We start from the raw sequence: 16,902 nt of genomic DNA, 5'->3' as shown, positions 1-16,902 counted from the left end.
GCAGGCTCAATATTGTGCATGACACCTGCAGCCAGCATTGGTAGGTTCCAGCTTTTCCTTCTTCAGTTGTTTTTTTTTCCTTTTCTGTAACCTGGTGTCTTTGAGTCACTGGTCATCAAAATCAAATTGTCCAATAAAAATTATTTGTTAGAATTAGAGCTCAATGTTGATTTTGGTGACCCGAGAGTCGCTGTTTTAGCTGAGTAAAGACGCGAGTTCAGACCTGAAACATAAGTCCACAGAATGAAAAACGAATGGTGTGAAACAGAATTTTGTTTATCAGCTGAATTCAGTAGTGGTTAAACTGACCTATGCTTTGTTACACAGTTCCCCTGTGTGCTCATAAACTGCTTGAACAGTCGACTTCCTGCTTGTTAAGAACCTTTTTTGGCCGTTCTAACTTGATTGACCCACTTTTTATACCTAAAGAATACTAAGGGAGTTCAATTATAACTGGCCCCTTCATCTCCTCTGCTGTAGTTACTATATTATTAAGCATCATGCAACAATAAATTTTAAGTGAACTTTTAAAGTTATGTGGGCCAAGAAAATCAAGCACAATTGAAACACTTCAATTGTAACAATATACTCAAATATGCATTCAAGTCTTGGCAGAGAGAAGTCAGGGGAACTAGTTAAATCGAATCCCACTTGGGCCCAGCCCTACTACCCTTTACCCCCGCTCACATTTTCCTTCTTTTTATTTGCCTGGTTTGTATGTGGCTCCTCTGCTCCTCTGTGTATTTATGCTTACATGATTTTCCCTCCAAAAAAAAAAAGTTCCCATGATGCACGGTGGTACTCCAGCCACTGTGTCTGCAGCCACCACATCTGCCACAAGCGTTCCCTTCGCAACTGCCTCCACCAATCAGGTTTGCACCTCTACCACTATCTATCTATCTATCTATCTATCTATCTATCTATCTATCTATCTATCTATCTATCTATCTATCTATCTATCTATCTATCTGTGCACATTGATAGAGTTGGAATGCTTGTGTCTTTTAATCGGTGGGTTGGGTAGAAAGCAGTACTCCCTCTTGTTGGCCTACACTTGTCCAACATGCCATATTTAATGTCTTAACACATTATGACAAAGCGTTTCTTTTGGCTATATTAGTTAACTATAAGCATAATATTTTTTTTTTCCTTAAAGTATCTGATGTGTATTTACTCTGTGTCCTCATTGTAACCTTGATTTTTGTCCTTTCCACCTTTGAGGACTCTTCCTTATCAAAGTTGACTACCAACGAATACATGCAATTGGTATGTATGAGGTAGTTCTCTTTTTTTTCATCTGTTTAATTTTTGTTTTTCTACATTTTTGAGAGCCTTTTTGCACAGCTTGTGCAACAGTCACTGTCTGTGCCCCTCTGGTGCTTGGCTTACTTTTGTTTTTTGTTATTTTTTTTGCAGCCGCTTCCAGCACATAAAGCAAAGCTGTACCATTATCTTTGTGTTTAAACGCTGGACTATCTATCCCTTTTTTTTTTTTTAGTTAAAAAGCAGTATTGCAAAGTTGCAACATTCTGATTGAAGTTTTGCTAAAGGTGATTTATACTGAATAAAAGTTTTTGGCAAAAGAATTAAGAATCAGTCGACATGCCATGCATTATTACATGTTTTCCGCATCTGATTGAGGTGTGGAGGTCAACAACATGGAGGACTTAGATTTGCATGGGGAAAGCCACCTAACTGAGAGCTTCCCATCCAACCCTCCCTCATCTCACACTTCCTTTAAGTCACCCTCTTACCCTCCTGCTAGTGTGTCTTGATTGAACTATTTGTCCTTGGTATGACAAACTTGCATCAATTGTGCCCCCGAATGTAGCAATAAGCTTGTCCTGTCTTCTTAACTTTGTCTCCTTTCAGCAGCGAGCTCATCTTATAGAGAGAGGATGTGGTTACATTGCACTGATCTGTTTGTTTACAGGCCAATGCTCACTTTGTGTGTTTTCGATTTGACATGCTTCATATGATCTCTGTTTTCTGTCACCAGATTCCAATAATATCTGCAGATCATCTGAGTAGTCACAAGTACTTGACTCAAATGTAGTTCCTCTTAAGAACAGTGAGTTTCTATTTCAGTGCTTCTATTCTGTCTGTTCATTAAAGGGCTTTAGGCTTTGTTGTGTGACTCGCTTTAGCTCTGGTTTCAACTCCATGGCTGTAGAGTATTGGTTAATATAGTGTTTTACAGTAGCATTCATACTCTTTAGGATGTTCCACTTTAGTTATTGATGTTCCACCATTACAACCTCAAACTCCAGTGCATTTTATTTGGATTTTATGTGAATAGACTATCACAAAAGTCATGTTTGTGAACTGGAATTATGATGATTTACTCTGATAACTTTAAACAAAATCATGTGCACAAATTGCCTTCACACTACATCTAATCACTAAATAGAGTCCACAGGTATCAGTATAAATGGTGAGGGAGGAAGTTGTGGAGTTTCAAAACTTTGAACTACACTGTTCAGTCTACATTCAAAAAAAGAAGAGTACGGCCTAAACTAACGAGAACATTCAGTAGGATAGAAGTCAATGCTAACTGTGTGAGAGTCTTCATGGAAAAGTGGCAAGAAGAAAGACATCCTGGATGAAGCCAAGTTGGAGACACGGTGTAATAAAGGATTTAGTCAAATGCATTTTTTTAATCAAAATTAAACTTTTTGATCTAAACTACTTACAGCTTTAATTAGAACAAAATGAGATTCTGTCAAATGCTGACTAGGTGGAGCTGATTACCAATACTTGTCACCTTTTTTTGTTATTTGTAAGATAAACATTGAAAACCATGACTTGTTTTCCTTCCACTTTGCAATTAAGCAACACTGTGGGGCTTTTTGTTTTTAGCACATACAATTTCAGTAAAATACACTGACGTTTTTGGTTGTAGGGTGACAAAATACTAAAAAGTTCAAGTGACATAAAAACCTTTGCAGGACATTTTATTTACTCTATTCCCTAAACGTTCTTAAGTGACATCCATCCTCTCTTACAGATCAAATGAATGTGTGCTGGCACCGTCCAAGCCAAAAGAGTTAAGCCTTTATGTACATAACCTTCAGAATGTCAAGCAATGGGACAAGGAGGGTCAGCCATCTCTTAGCCTGTCCACAATGAGGGACTCGTCACATGCGTCAAGGGTACAACACACGATCTGTGCCATCTTCCCACATATCAATATCCAGAAGAATTCGCCGTCAGAATCGACGTCCAGCCGAGAAGAAGAGGATGAGTTGATGGAAACAATCGCGTAACACCTCTGTGTCTAACTGAATCATACCACTCAGTTTGCTCTACTTGTTATCATAACTGCATGCACAGAAGATTAAGGGCGTTGTTGCCACGTGACAACATCTAGTGCTGGTACGTTAACAGACCAAGAGTTTTCCTTCCTCTTTATTGTTTCTTTTTTCAGCTTTATTTTTAATCAATAGCCATATTTTATAGTTTACAAGTGGAATGCAAATATGCACCTTGAATTTAATTGAAATCTGAAAGGCACAATGATATTATCAATTTTTATTTTTTTTCTTCTCTCTGCCAAATGCATTGGGCATGTACAGTATTGTGTTTTACGGCTACTAGTGAAACTAGATGTTGAAATGAGGGTCTTGGACATATGAATGTTCTGGGTAAACCAACATACCTGTGTACCTTGAAAGCACAGCCAGGCTAGCTTTTTCTCACCTTGTCATGTGCCATCAAGGCCATACAGCTAAAACCAGAGTGTTATCTCAGCAGTGTTATTTGTTTACCGAAGGTAAAACTTTTGTATGGCTCTTTTTGTATTGTTTTCTTTTAGAATCTCCATTCTGAGTGTTTTTTATTATTATTATTATTATTATTATTTTAATCTTCTTTTTTTTTAGATTTCATTAGGTTTGAAAGTGGGGTTTAATTTTTTGTTTTGTTTTTTATCAAAAATGGAGAGTGTTTTTCTAAAAATCCGTCATGCCTCCTTTAATGAACCAGTTTTATTTGTCAGGATAATTTGTTAATCAAGTCCGTCGACTCTAAAGCCGGGGGAAGTAGAGAGAGTAGCTTTAATTAGTGTTCTGTTACTTTATTCCCTTCCTTTTTAAACAGAAGCAGCTCTAAAAACGTGTCTCCAAGAAGCACTTTTGAGCCACTTTTAAAAACAACAGGCCCAAAGGTCTTGTAGGTCATTACAAGCCATTCGTGCACTTCAGTTTCTTGGTTCACTCTGTTTCAGCTTCTCGTTTTTACTGTAGAGTGCTACTTGCATTTCAAGTAAAATATGAAGCTTTTGTTGATCTCACTATGAAACCAAAGCACAGATTTGCTCTTAAGTCTTACTCACATCTAGGTCGAGGATTAAACAGATAAGGAAATATGTTAATTATCTTTCCTCCATGTGCGTGTCGTACGATTATTTCCCTCTTAGGTCTTCACAGAAGCGTGTGCTGTGTTTTTACCAATGTTATGTACCTAACAAAGCCTTAGATCACAATTTATGGGTCTGCACCCAATCAAATGTCCTTTCAATCACCATGCAGGTAAAAAAAAAAAACACCATCGAGTTTTATACTTCACACAAGCCGCTTTTTATCCTTTTTTGTTGTTGTTGTTTGTCTCTCTTTCTGAAACAATTACTCTCCTAAATTTCATTGAATTTATGTGTTATGTACTACTTAAGAATTTGAATCTATTTGAGGCATGTAGTTTTAGACTTTTTCTTTTTTTTTGCCTTACTATATTATTACTTGACAACATTCATATAGCCGTTGTAGATGTTAAGATAGTATGACATTCATAACTTTTTCAAACCATATAGAGGATAATGTGTTTAAATACTCACTTCATTCATATAGCTGGATGTCTTTCTCATTTGTTGTTGTATTTGTCAGTTAATTTTATTGATGAGAAACGTTTTGATACAAGGAATGAGATGATTGTCGGACAAGTTCCGATTTTCCTTGTAACATGTCAATGTCATGTTAGAAAATACTATATTGTATTGAGAAAAAAAAAGTGGATTGTCCATGTTTGAGAGAGGAAAAAATTATTTTCTACTGTATCCATTTCAAAGAGATATGTAGTTTTGTTTGAATATTAAGTTTGCCCTGAATGTCAGGCCAAAACGAGCAGTGAGATTGATGTTGATGTTTGTTGAGATTTGGAGTGAGGAAAGCCGAGACTTTGGCCCCCCCGCTGGGGAAGAGTCAGACATGCTGCAGATAATGAGTTCTAACCTAAGGGACGAAGGTTAACTTTTTGCACTTCTGTATATAGTAAAATGAACAGAGAAAAAAAAAAAAAAAACATGTATCATAATGAGATATTATTTTGAATAAAAAGAAAAATGATCTATAATTATAAGGAATTTTGTTAGATTAATTTAAAATTCTTAAATCAGAAGACCAGCTAAAATTCGCTTGCAAAGAAGGGCACTAGTTTCTTGGCCAATGCATTCAGAGAAAGCTATGCGCTTATTTTATAGGTGGCTCGTAATGCCAGGGAATGTTGCAGGGGAGTGGATTTCCCCGTGTCATGCTAACTCTATGCCTCTGATATGATGACATATCCATTAAGGTCCATATACTCATTTACCGGACAAGCAGTGTCCCATGGTACAGTAGATAACTGAATCTATAAAAAGTAAAGAATATCTTCTATTATAGTTTGATTTGATTGCATGTAAACAAAAGAAGCTGTGTAGATATATAAGGACAGACGGCACTTTGAGATCCACAAAACCTAAAAAAAAATAATAATTAGTTCTTTTGTTTCTGAAATCATACATACCGTAGATAACATCTACAGTGTGGAGAGATAATACTTTTAAAAACAAGTCATCCTACTCAAGTATTTCCAAGCAAACAAGTTATTTAAAAAAAAATAACATATTAGCACTTGTCCACCTCAGATATGTTCAGATAGAGAATTACAGTCCCCACTAACTCACAAGCAGTTGTTCTTGCTTTTCTTAGCTGTGCACTCAGCAGGCGAAGGCTCATCATACCAAATGCATATTTGGCAAATTCCTCTTTTCAATGAATGTAAAAGTCAGTGTCAATATGTTTCTAACTTGAGGCTGCTTTGTATAGTCGCTACACAACCAAAGCACCATTTTCTCAAAAAAAAATAATACAAGACTTTTCAAGTCTTCTGGCTGCAACCAATGTCTTTCTTCTTCCCTGCTGGGTGTACATGTTCGCTTTTGACTGCTTTTTACTTGTAAGCGCAGACACCAGTTGTGTATTTGCTAACAGCTGTCACATGATGATGTACTATTCTGTCTCCAGATTTGTTTATGCTCATTTTATTGTTGCCATATTTGACTCTTGCTGTATGGATGAAAACAACAACAAAAAAATCTGAATAAAACTATTTGATTTGCTCATGCAACTTTGTCTCTTTGTGTTTTTGATCTTGGAGGTTAATTTAGGTCATGCTACATAGAGGTGGAGGCTTTAAGATTCAGGGTGAAAAAAATATGTATATATATTTGAAATTTGTAGGTCACTTTTGTGGTAGTACTGTACATTGTGCTAAGAAAAACTCAAATTAGCATTTTTTTCCCTCATAGTCTGATTATTAAATTAGATTAAACCTTTCTTGTTTTACGTCAGTTAGGATTATCAAAGCTATTTGGATTTGATAATTCACAGAATAATAAAGAGTGAATTTAACATGCATATTATTTAATAACTTATTTTAAATCACGCTTACACAAGTATTACTGTATATTACCACACAGTAACCATTTAAGAAAGCCAACGTGATGGTGTCATGGCTTTGCAAGCTTCTGATTGTAACATTGGTTAAACGGAGGCTGACCTGATGACCTCAGTCATAAGTCACTCAAAATAAAGTAAAATTGGATGGGTACAATTTCCAGATGCATGAAGGACTTGCCTTCATCTGTTGAAAAATTATAGGCAAATAAGTAGGGACGTATCGGCATCATGGAGACGTCAAGCCATGACGTTGTTCAGGAAAGAGAAGGGTAATGTGTCTCAAAGATAAAAATGTTTTTGGTGTAAAGTTAGCGTGAAAGTGTTGCGCTAATTTTAGTAATTCTAACTGGCTGAGAGCAGAAAAGTTTAGAGAAAAATTATTTTCTAGATATATCAGCTGGATTTGAAGACATTTAATGATAAATAATTTTAAATGATACCAATAAGTATTGTTTCTGGACTGAAAAGCACTGTGTCAATTCTGGAGTAGATTGTGTCCATATTATAGGTGTTATTTTGATTTCATAGTCTTTGTTTTGTTTGCTTTCGGATTTATTAGTCCCAATATTTTCACGCAGAATCCTAGTCTTGCATTGTCTCGTTCTTATGTTGTTCCTTTTCATTTTCCTGTACATTTTGACATTTTAAAACCTAGTGAAAGATTTTTCTGAACTGGTTTAGATAAAATAGGATAAAAAGGAAGTAGAAGAGTGTTAAGCTTGGTGTTTTGACACTGGTTAAGATTACTTTTTACTTACAGCCCTCATGACCTTAACAGCATTAAAAGAGCTTCATTTACAGCTTTCAATTTGTTATTTTGGCAAAGTTTTCATTTTCATCTTCCTGTAGAAAACTACAGAAAACTCAACAAACATGTTGTGGTGCTTTGATGAGAATAACATTTTGGCCTAAATGTGTGGCAGAAAACTGGCACTGTGCATCACCTTCACACATTTGCGCAGCACATTTTAATTTTCACCTACATGTTTCTTCTAACTAGTGAACTAGACTCGCCAACTTGAATCTGATAAAGAACATATAAAGGGAGCTGATAATTAGGGTGATGGCAGGGTGACCTTTCAACCCAATAACGATTTTTTCATCGATAATTGAGTAAAGTTTGGCATGCCACTTTTTGATTAAAGTAGAAATAAAACCAGACTGGTGTTTTCGTTGTTTAGTTATCTTGTAGAGGTGGCTGCCTCTTCTCGTCTCAGAAACTAAAATTTTTAGAATACAAAAACATTTTCTACCGGCGGCGTGAATGAAGAATTTTGAGCTGAGTCCTCGTAACGCGGAACCAGACATTGGAAATTGATTATTGACAAAATGGCAGGCCTCATTAGTTCACACGGCCAAATGCGCGCAGCTACAGCTGAGGGGCTTCCGTGGTGGGCTCTGCCCAGCCCAGTCTGTCATCAGACCCGCTGCTGCGACTGAGGGAGCGGAGGAAGGGAGGGGGATGCCCGGGTGACGGCTCCTTTAAGAAAACAGAACTGAGCCTCGGCTTTTTTTTCTTTTTTTTTTTGACGCGCTGAGGATGTGGGCAGGAAACGCCATGCAAGAACAGAGACGCGATCACGCTTTTTCCCCGCACCGTTGCACAACAGAGCGCGATCAAAATGCGCTTTAATTCCCCACGCTGATGTCCAGGGGCGGTCGCTCTCCTCGGATCTGCTCCCCAGCGGCCCTCACCGCGCTGCCGCAGCCTCGGAGGATTCGCCGGCGTGCGATTTTGACGGCCACCCGAGCGACTAGGGGAGCAGCCTTCGCAGCCTTCGCAGCCTGCTCGATTTGAAAACATCGGGATAGACAGAGGGAGCGAGAGGAGCCTTCGTCTAGGAAAAGGGAGGTGTATTGCTTTTCCTCTTCTCTGCCCCCACCGCCGCCGACACCCCTCCTTTAACCATGAGGGAGTACAAAGTGGTCGTTTTGGGCTCGGGCGGAGTCGGTAAATCGGCGCTGACGGTCCAATTCGTGACAGGCTCCTTCATCGAGAAGTACGACCCCACAATAGAGGATTTCTACAGGAAGGAGATCGAGGTGGACTCGTCCCCGTCGGTGCTGGAGATCCTGGACACGGCCGGGACCGAGCAGTTCGCCTCCATGCGGGATCTGTACATCAAGAACGGCCAGGGCTTCATCCTGGTCTACAGCCTGGTGAACCAGCAGAGCTTCCAGGACATCAAGCCCATGAGGGACCAGATCATCCGGGTGAAGAGGTACGAGAGGGTGCCCATGATCCTGGTGGGGAACAAGGTGGACCTGGAGGGGGAGCGGGAGGTGTCTTCCGGGGAAGGCAAGGCGCTGGCCCAGGACTGGAGCTGCCCCTTCATGGAGACCTCAGCCAAAAATAAAATCTCGGTGGACGAGCTGTTCGCAGAAATAGTGAGACAGATGAACTATTCCAGCGTTCCCAGCGGAGGCGACCGGTGCTGCTCGTGTGTCCTGCTCTGAAGGAGCCAGAGGGACGTGCAGAAACCTGGGGCTGAGTTCAGAGCTTCAAGAAGTTGACCTGCAGGCTTTCTTCTTTCTTTTTTTCTAAAAGTTTCCTCACTCCTCACACTGTTGTCTTATTGTTGCACAAGAACAAAAATCGACAACAGTCTATTATGTATCATAGTCTGGAAAGTGTTTACATGACAAAGTACTTGAATGTTTTGGGAATTTTTTTTGTTTTTCTTTTCTAGCTTTGTATTTGACACTTCTCTGGAAAATGTGCCTCGGTGGGAATGTCTAATTGTGAAACCTAAGAGTCATGTGTTTTCCTGCCTGTTTTTTTTTTTTATTCTCTCCTTTTTTTTTCAACGCTGTACTGTTATTTCGTCCTGGCCCGGGTTCTTCTGTCTTGGAGATTAGCGGTGTTGGTGATGATGGGTTTGCTTATGCCAGATCTCCCTCGTAGAGAAGCAGAGATTGCTCGCCTTTTATTGCATTTTTTTGTTTGTTTCATTTTATTTTGCTTAAGAGAGCTCGGAAAGCATTTAAAAATTACCACTCAAGCCTTGCACAGCTCGCTCCAACACGAACTGTCAAGTTAAACACAAGAGGCGCAGACCCACCGCCCACTCAGATACCACATCTGAAGTCGAGTCAAGCCAATACATTCTTGTTTTTTTTCCCTCCTCCTTTAGCTCATCCGCAGGTTTGGTAATTTGTTAATTTCTTATCTGAAACTTGCACCCAGCTGACTGTGTTCCTCCTCGGTGTGCACAAACAAGGATCTTGGTGCATTGCTGTCGCTGCATGGGGAAACACTGCGACCCCATGTCAAGTGCCTTCCCTGCTTTAAAAAAACAAAACAAAAAAAAAACTCCTGTGACTGTGCCAACTGATGAGCCCTTACTTCCTCTGCAGTGCGTCCTAATGGCAATCAGAACTTTTTTTTTTCTTTTTAAAACAGGTTTCCAACCTGCGCTCTGGTTTTCATATGGTGTCAAAGTGAAATAATAATAATAATAATAATAATGAAAAAAAGCTATTTTGCAGCCTGGATGCTGAGCTTGTAAGCAGACATCAAATTCAGGCTGTTTCCAGAGGTACTAGTCCATAAAGAACAAGCGGGATAACCTGCTGGGATCTCGGTTCAGTGAATGGCAAGCCATGTTTGTATCTATGATGTAGATTTTTTTTTTCTTAACTAAAAAGTGACATTTTTGACTTACTGTAATTGTATTTCTGCTTTTTGGACGATATTTTCTGGCCATCCACCTGTCGGTTTGAGAGACTTGGAATACAGAACACATTTTACGTAACCGTGTGTGGTGTGTGCGTGTCTCGCCTCATTTAACTGTGTGGGTGCTGTGAAGCATCGTTCCTCGAGGGGCTGCGGTTCTCCAACTTTCGGATGTGTCTCGGCTCCAGCACACCTGAATGGCACGGCTGAGTTACCTCCTCACGCAGGTAATGGGTCCCGCTAATGATCTAATTATGTGGTGCAGGTCAGTTGAGGCAGAGACTCATCTGAATGTTGCAGGACTCCTGCCCTCGAGGACTGCAGTATGAACTACTGACACTCCTGTCATCCTGTGTTGCAGGTCTTCGGTCACACACTCCATCTGCATACGATGCTCTGTATCAATTCAGCTCCTTTAGCAGATTTGTGCTGTGATTTCTGGTGTTTATATAATATTACTTTTCTAAATACTTTTTAAAAAAACAAAACAAAGCAAATTCCCCATATGAGGTGAATGAGGCAAACTTTTGAACCCTTCAAACATTTTGTGCTCCATATTTAAAAATAAAAAAATCAAACAAAGCAGGTCACAGTAGTTATTACCTTTAACAATAAGTCAGTTTATATGTCAAAATGTAGATGAATTTGATCTGTATTTTTCAATTCATCCTAAAAAGGGGAGAACATCCTGCTATCCTCTATATAGACAATGATGAAAAAAAAAAACAGCAGGTTTTCTAGCACAGCAGTTTGAATTATTACTTCTGCTTCGACTGAAACTTCTTCGGTTGGTTTTTCCTGATATATGAAGTATTTTAAAGTATTGAACTTGAATATGTCCATTATAGTTTCTAGTTTTTACTTAGCCTTTATTCTGGAAATGCAATTTACACTTTCTGTTTAGAGATGATGCAGTCACACAGCACAAAACTGGAAACTGGCAGATCTTCTCTTGATCAGCACTGATGTAAAAATCTGTTTATTTGTTATTACAATTAGTCGTACCGTTTGCAGCTTATAAAATCATCAACCAATTGAAGCATTTATTATTTTATTAGAACTAGGTGAGGAACATAATGCTCTGATCTCATCTTATTGTTCCTTTATTTGCTGTTGGATTTCAAACTACTATGCTGATCAAAGCAGCTGCGGCACATTTTTAACATTTTAATTGTAGTAATTCAAAGAAAAATCAACATCGGCCAGGTTAAACCCAATCGATGCAGGATGCTGTTTGGCCACTTATTTATTGCAGAATATAGTTTAAAACTTGCACACTGGTATGGCAATATTTACTTGAAGCATTTTTTTTTTTTTTACAGATTGTTCATATTAACTTCTTGACACAAATGTTTGAAATAATACTTTTAAAGAACCGTCTATATTTTGTCCCAGTTCAGTCTGTTGTGCAGGCTTTAAGAAAGCGAAAATTAAGATTCATGGTCACAGCTGAACTATTTATTCACTTTATTTGCATTGAGTAGATGAACAGGCTTTCAGCCACTGGTTAGATTCAGGTCAGGATCACATCCAGCATGTTTAAAAAACATCTTTGTCCACTTGTTTGGTTAGTGCCTTTGATTCCCTGTCAGAGCTGCTTCCCCTTCTCCCCACCATATGTTTTCTTGGCTGGGAAGCGGGGAACAGAGAGGGCTTTTTATGCCCTGAGCCAAGTTCAGCCAGCCGTTCATGCTGCTGAGCGGCGCTCCAACCAGTCGTCCCTCAGCTAGGGCAGTTAGTTGCTGCTAAAAGTGTCCCTCCAGCTGCAGGGCTGCCCATGCTTTGTGGAAACACATTTCATGGCCGTGATTCTACAAAGTCTAGAGACATCCTGTTGGGGACTGTCTGTACCAGGATTGTTCATCTATAAACTGAAAATTCAGTCCATGTTGCAGAACAGTTGAAGTTTAATCAAGATTGAATGTAGAGTGACTGTACAGGAAATGTAATTTTTGAGTTTTGCTGCATATATTTAATAGCATTTAGATCTTGACTTTTGACTGAACCATTCTAAAAGACGAGTGTGCTTCAGCTTGTACCATTTAACCGTAGCCTTGGCTGTATATTTGTGTTTGTCCCCGTAGACGCTGAGCCTCTTCTTGGGTCTGAAGTTTTCTGTGGCCTCTAACAGGATATTTCAGGGATTGGCTAACATTTAGCTCCATCCATTGTCCTGCTAAACCTCGCCAGTGTCATTATTCCTGCTAAAGAAAGCATCTTACAGTAGCTCATCATGCTACCACCTCCACTGTCACAATGGGAATTGTGCATTCAGAATGACCATTTGACCAGTGCGCTTTCCTCCTTGTATCTTCAGAGACCACTACTTGACTTGTGTCAAACTTTAAACTTTTTTTCCAACAATGTCTTTCTTCTTGCCACTCTTCCACAAACGATCCTGTTGTCCTGTCAACAGATACTTGCATCTGAAGTGGGGATTCTCACTATGTTACCAATTAGGTGACATCTTAACGCAGTCTGTGGATCTTGATAATATTTAGGGAGGGACATGTTAAAAATATCAGGTTTATATAGATTTTCCTTCATTCAAAAAACTTGTTTAAGTTAAAGAGGTAATGGAAAATATTTAATTGTTTTCTTTCACCCTTTTAAATCAGTCGCATTCCTCCTGTGAAACTCTGACAGAAACTTAATACTAAAGAAAGAATTTTCTACTGGCTATAGACTACCTCACGTTAACCACCAGCAGTGATAAAAAAAAATTATTCTTAGGCATTACCAGTGAAAGTGGTGGAGTTAGCTTCCCATTTTAGTTATAAAAATGATCTAAAGAAGTTCTGCATGTGTTTTATACATCGTGGTGGCATTACGTAGTAACTATCTTGAGTTGTCAATTTGCTATTTTTCTTATTATTACTGTTTAGATTTATGCAGTCTCACAAAAAACATGGGTTACTGCCTGACACAATGTATTTCTCAACAGTAAAAACAACTTGTGACACTTGCCTTAGTTGGAAACAGGCTTGCTAAATTGCACAACAAGCACAAGTCCTAGTTTTCTTACTCATGGAAGAAAAACTCTTGCATCAGGTTTGAATCTTTATCTTTTTAAAACATACATAATTTGAAAGGCATTCGTCTACAATAGGAGCTGGAGATATGCCTGAAATCTAACACAATTTTTTGCTTACAGTAGAATATGACGTAAAACATTAGGGCTAAAAGCACATTTCCATTCAGTTTATTCTCTACAGCTTTTACGTTTTTAACATATAGAGTCGTCCTGCCTGCAATCTGTGCTGTATCAGTGTTTCACTGCCTGCAAACCCATCAGCCACAGCTTGCTAATATGTTTTGCTTTGAAGCACACAGAGGAAAGGAAGGGTGGATGTTAGGGCACTTCCTGTGTAAATGCACCTCAGATCTTCAAAATGTTGAAACAGATAAACGGTTCCTCTTTATCATGCACTGTCACAGCCTGTCCTCCCTTGGATGAACGCGACACAGGATGTGATCTCACTGTTGTTCTGACAATGTGTCCTGTAGTCGTCTTCAGTTTAAGAACAAATATTTGACTGAGACGGAAGCAAAATGGAAGGACATGGAGATATGAAAAGATTTCACACATTTGGGTGAAGTGCCCACAGAGAGTCCATGTGATCAGAATTGAGCAGAGACGACAACAGGATCATGTGGTGGTAATTTACAGTAAGTCTGGTTAACCATGAGCCATTTGCACAGAGAGATGATGAAACTCAGTGAGATGATGTAAACCGTCTCTAAACCACTTCCAAAAATTACTGCCAAACCACAAAATCACATGGACTCGTATCAGCAGGAGAGAACAAAGTCTTCCTTCATTTCATCTCCTCACCATAGGATTTCTCTGATTTGTTATTAATAATACTGACAAACACAGAAAATATTAGGATTTGTCCATAAATGAAAAAAGTTTAACACGTTGCTATATGTTGAAAATGTGTTGCAATAAATACAATTAAAACACAAACTGTTCATTTTACTGTCCATAGATGTCAGCAGCAGACAGAAGTAGAAATATGTATTTAGCAAAAATAATAGACAGCGAAAAAATATATCTCTCCTGCTTGAAATGCAACAATCTTCCTACATTTATCAAGGAACTCTGAACAACTCAAACAAAAATAGTTTCTTCTTGTAGCCATTTCATCCATCCATCTATCTATGTTTGTGCAACTTTCCAAGACAGTTTGTGAAATATGTTTTCTTTGTGTGCAACTTGCTTTATTGGTTTGCAACGTTTTGGCAGGAAAATAACTTAACTTGTCAAAAATCTAGACCACTATTATATAAAACTAGTGGCCTAGTTGTAGAAACTGGGCCACTAGTATATAAAACTAGTGGCCTATTTTATATAAACTAGGAAGTGACCCAGTTTATAAAAACTAGACCACTTCCTTGTATGCATTGTATATATAGTGAGGAGAACTGGTGTGGCAGACATACATACAAGAACAGCTCAAGATGAAGATTTCTGTGGCCGCATTAACTTTCTTTTTCTTGTCTTTGCATGCGGCTGAAACCACAGCTCAGCCAGGAGAGGTCAGTGACAGAGATGATGGCATTGTTCAGTCACCTGGAGGCCAAGACTGTTGCGTAGCCGAAAGCCAGAAAAACTGCTGTCAACTTTTTGTCAGCTTAAGAGAACTAGAAACCAAACTTAGAGACACGCAGTGAGAGATGGAGGTCCTGAAGTCACAAGTTCAAGGTAAGAACTGCAAATTTGGAGTTTCAACTTTTGTAAATTTTATCACAATGGAGATTAAATAAACTTTATAATGAACACTTATTTTCATATTTCTTCTTAAGGCAACAAGGTAGCATTTGGCGCATCCATAAGTACAGGTGGCAATATAGGACCTTTTAATACCGGCACCATACTGGTCTACAAAAAGGTCTACTTCAACACAGGATCATTCAACCGGGGAACAGGTAAACTTATCATAGCAATACGTTTTACTGTGCTTATAAATTAAATTAATGTGTACAAATACTGTTGAGTGTTGACATAAAGTTTTGAACTTGAAGAGGTTAACATATTATTGTGTGTCACGTAGAATAGTATGATTATGTTAAGGAGGACCTAAATGTAGATCAGGCTTAAGATACAACGTTTACAGAAGGCAAAATACATTTGAGTAGAAGAAAACCTTGTAAGAAAAAATAAATCTTTAAAAGCTGGAAAAAGAGCAAAAAAAGTGTACCAGATAAAAGATCAACAATTACTATGCTACTTTAAAAGAGGAAACAAAGAAATCTGAAAATTCTATAGAGAAAAACAATTTCTGACAGAGACCTCTGTTATTTCTTCAATTTTTTAAAAAACTGCAAAGAGAAAAAAAAAAAGTGTACCAGACAAAAGATCAACAATTTCTATGCTACATTAAAGCTGATCACATTTACAACACAAGGTTTTTTAAAATCAAATTTAAAGTAATAATTTTGAGACATTTTTTACTTTGAACTTTTAGAATAATATATGATATTATGTCATCATTAAGTCACAAAATGTAAATTTGTCTTTCACTGCATATATGTTGACATAAATGACATACACCTCCAATTGAAAAATGCATTAACGAGGTCTCTCTAGATGGGTAATGGTTTGATAAAAGAGTAAAAAAAGAAAGCTTTTCAGTTTCAATTAGATCATTTCATGATTTCCACTTAAATACTTACAGTTTTTTTTTTATGGAGTTTTTAAGTCCAAAGATCACAAAAGATCACCATAAACATCATTTTGATTGTCCACAGGCATTTTTACAGCTCCTGTCAAAGGAGCCTATTACTTCAGCTTCTCTGGACATAATTTATCATCTAAACCAATGAGCCTACAACTGATGAAGAATGGACAGCAGATGGTCACTGTCGTCAACCATGTTGCTGGAAACCGTTATGAGACAGCAACCAATGGGATGACTCTGCAGCTTGAAGTTGGAGACCAAGTTTACATGAGACTGTATGAAAACACCTGGATTTTTGACAATTCAAATGATCATAGTACCTTTATTGGTCATTTATTATTTCCTTTGTAAGGGTTGTGAACAATTAACATCTTTTATTAAAACTAAAAGGACAAAAGTGAATTACAGTTTGTTTTCAGTAATGCTTAGTAAAAATACTTCTTGTTAGAGGCATATTTTTGAACAAAATTAGAATCGGTTTATGTTGTGTCTTAAATGTGAGACACTATGATTTATGCATTTTCAGCAAATTCAAAATCATATTTGACCTATTAAATTATTGGTAATATTTTTTTCATTTAAAAAAATCTGATTTAAAGAATGTTTTTTTTTAAAATCCTTTTGTTGTAAGCTCCTCTTGTGCTTTTATTCCATTTTTTATTATGAGCAGGTGAAAATCGTGTTTTCTGTTTTCAAGAAATAAAAAAAAAATCAATAAAGCCTTAACCTGCAAAATGATTCAACAGGTTGTCAAAATATGTCAATCATATTTCTATACACTTCCACTTGACTTTTTTTCTATATCTCTCCTGTACTGATAAATTTCTCC

General features: G+C 37.9%; 2 protein-coding genes and 1 pseudogene across 17 annotated transcripts in view; all 3 read left to right on the top strand.

Moving 5' to 3' along the window:
- The window catches only part of mbnl1 (muscleblind-like splicing regulator 1), a 46,476-nt gene extending 40,099 nt beyond the window's left edge, over nucleotides 1-6,377 (top strand). For 7 of the 16 annotated variants that reach the window (XM_028020005.1, XM_028020007.1, XM_028020004.1 and 4 more), the window contains 5 exons: nucleotides 5-40; nucleotides 781-872; nucleotides 1,222-1,266; nucleotides 2,000-2,071; nucleotides 3,008-6,377. In XM_028020005.1, coding sequence (XP_027875806.1) covers nucleotides 5-40; nucleotides 781-872; nucleotides 1,222-1,266; nucleotides 2,000-2,056 — 230 coding nt within the window. In that variant the 3' untranslated portion in view covers nucleotides 2,057-2,071; nucleotides 3,008-6,377. The remainder of the gene's footprint in view (nucleotides 1-4; nucleotides 41-780; nucleotides 873-1,221; nucleotides 1,267-1,999; nucleotides 2,072-3,007) is intronic. The other 9 variants (XM_028020012.1, XM_028020018.1, XM_028020011.1 and 6 more) reach the window with 6 other exon arrangements.
- Nucleotides 6,378-7,934: 1,557 nt separating this feature from the next.
- Nucleotides 7,935-10,468, top strand: LOC114146174 (ras-related protein Rap-2b-like). The gene has a single exon (XM_028020024.1). It carries the CDS (start codon nucleotides 8,622-8,624, stop codon nucleotides 9,168-9,170), a length of 549 nt encoding a protein of 182 aa, XP_027875825.1. The 5' UTR covers nucleotides 7,935-8,621; the 3' UTR covers nucleotides 9,171-10,468.
- A 130-nt stretch (nucleotides 10,469-10,598) lies between these two features.
- LOC114146173 (cerebellin-4-like) lies at nucleotides 10,599-16,682 on the top strand (annotated as a pseudogene).
- The last annotated feature ends 220 nt before the right edge of the window (nucleotides 16,683-16,902 follow it).

The sequence above is a fragment of the Xiphophorus couchianus genome, chromosome 6, assembly GCF_001444195.1.
Source record: "Xiphophorus couchianus chromosome 6, X_couchianus-1.0, whole genome shotgun sequence".
NCBI classification, from domain to species: domain Eukaryota; kingdom Metazoa; phylum Chordata; class Actinopteri; order Cyprinodontiformes; family Poeciliidae; genus Xiphophorus; species Xiphophorus couchianus.
The sequence above is the reverse complement of the archived record's forward strand: the minus strand, read 5'-3'. Positions and strand labels throughout refer to the sequence as shown.

What these genes read in the sequence shown, in the direction of transcription:
- LOC114146174 (XM_028020024.1), top strand. Translation starts at nt 8,622, where the DNA reads ATGAGGGAGTACAAAGTGGTCGTTTTGGGCTCGGGCGGAGTCGGTAAA.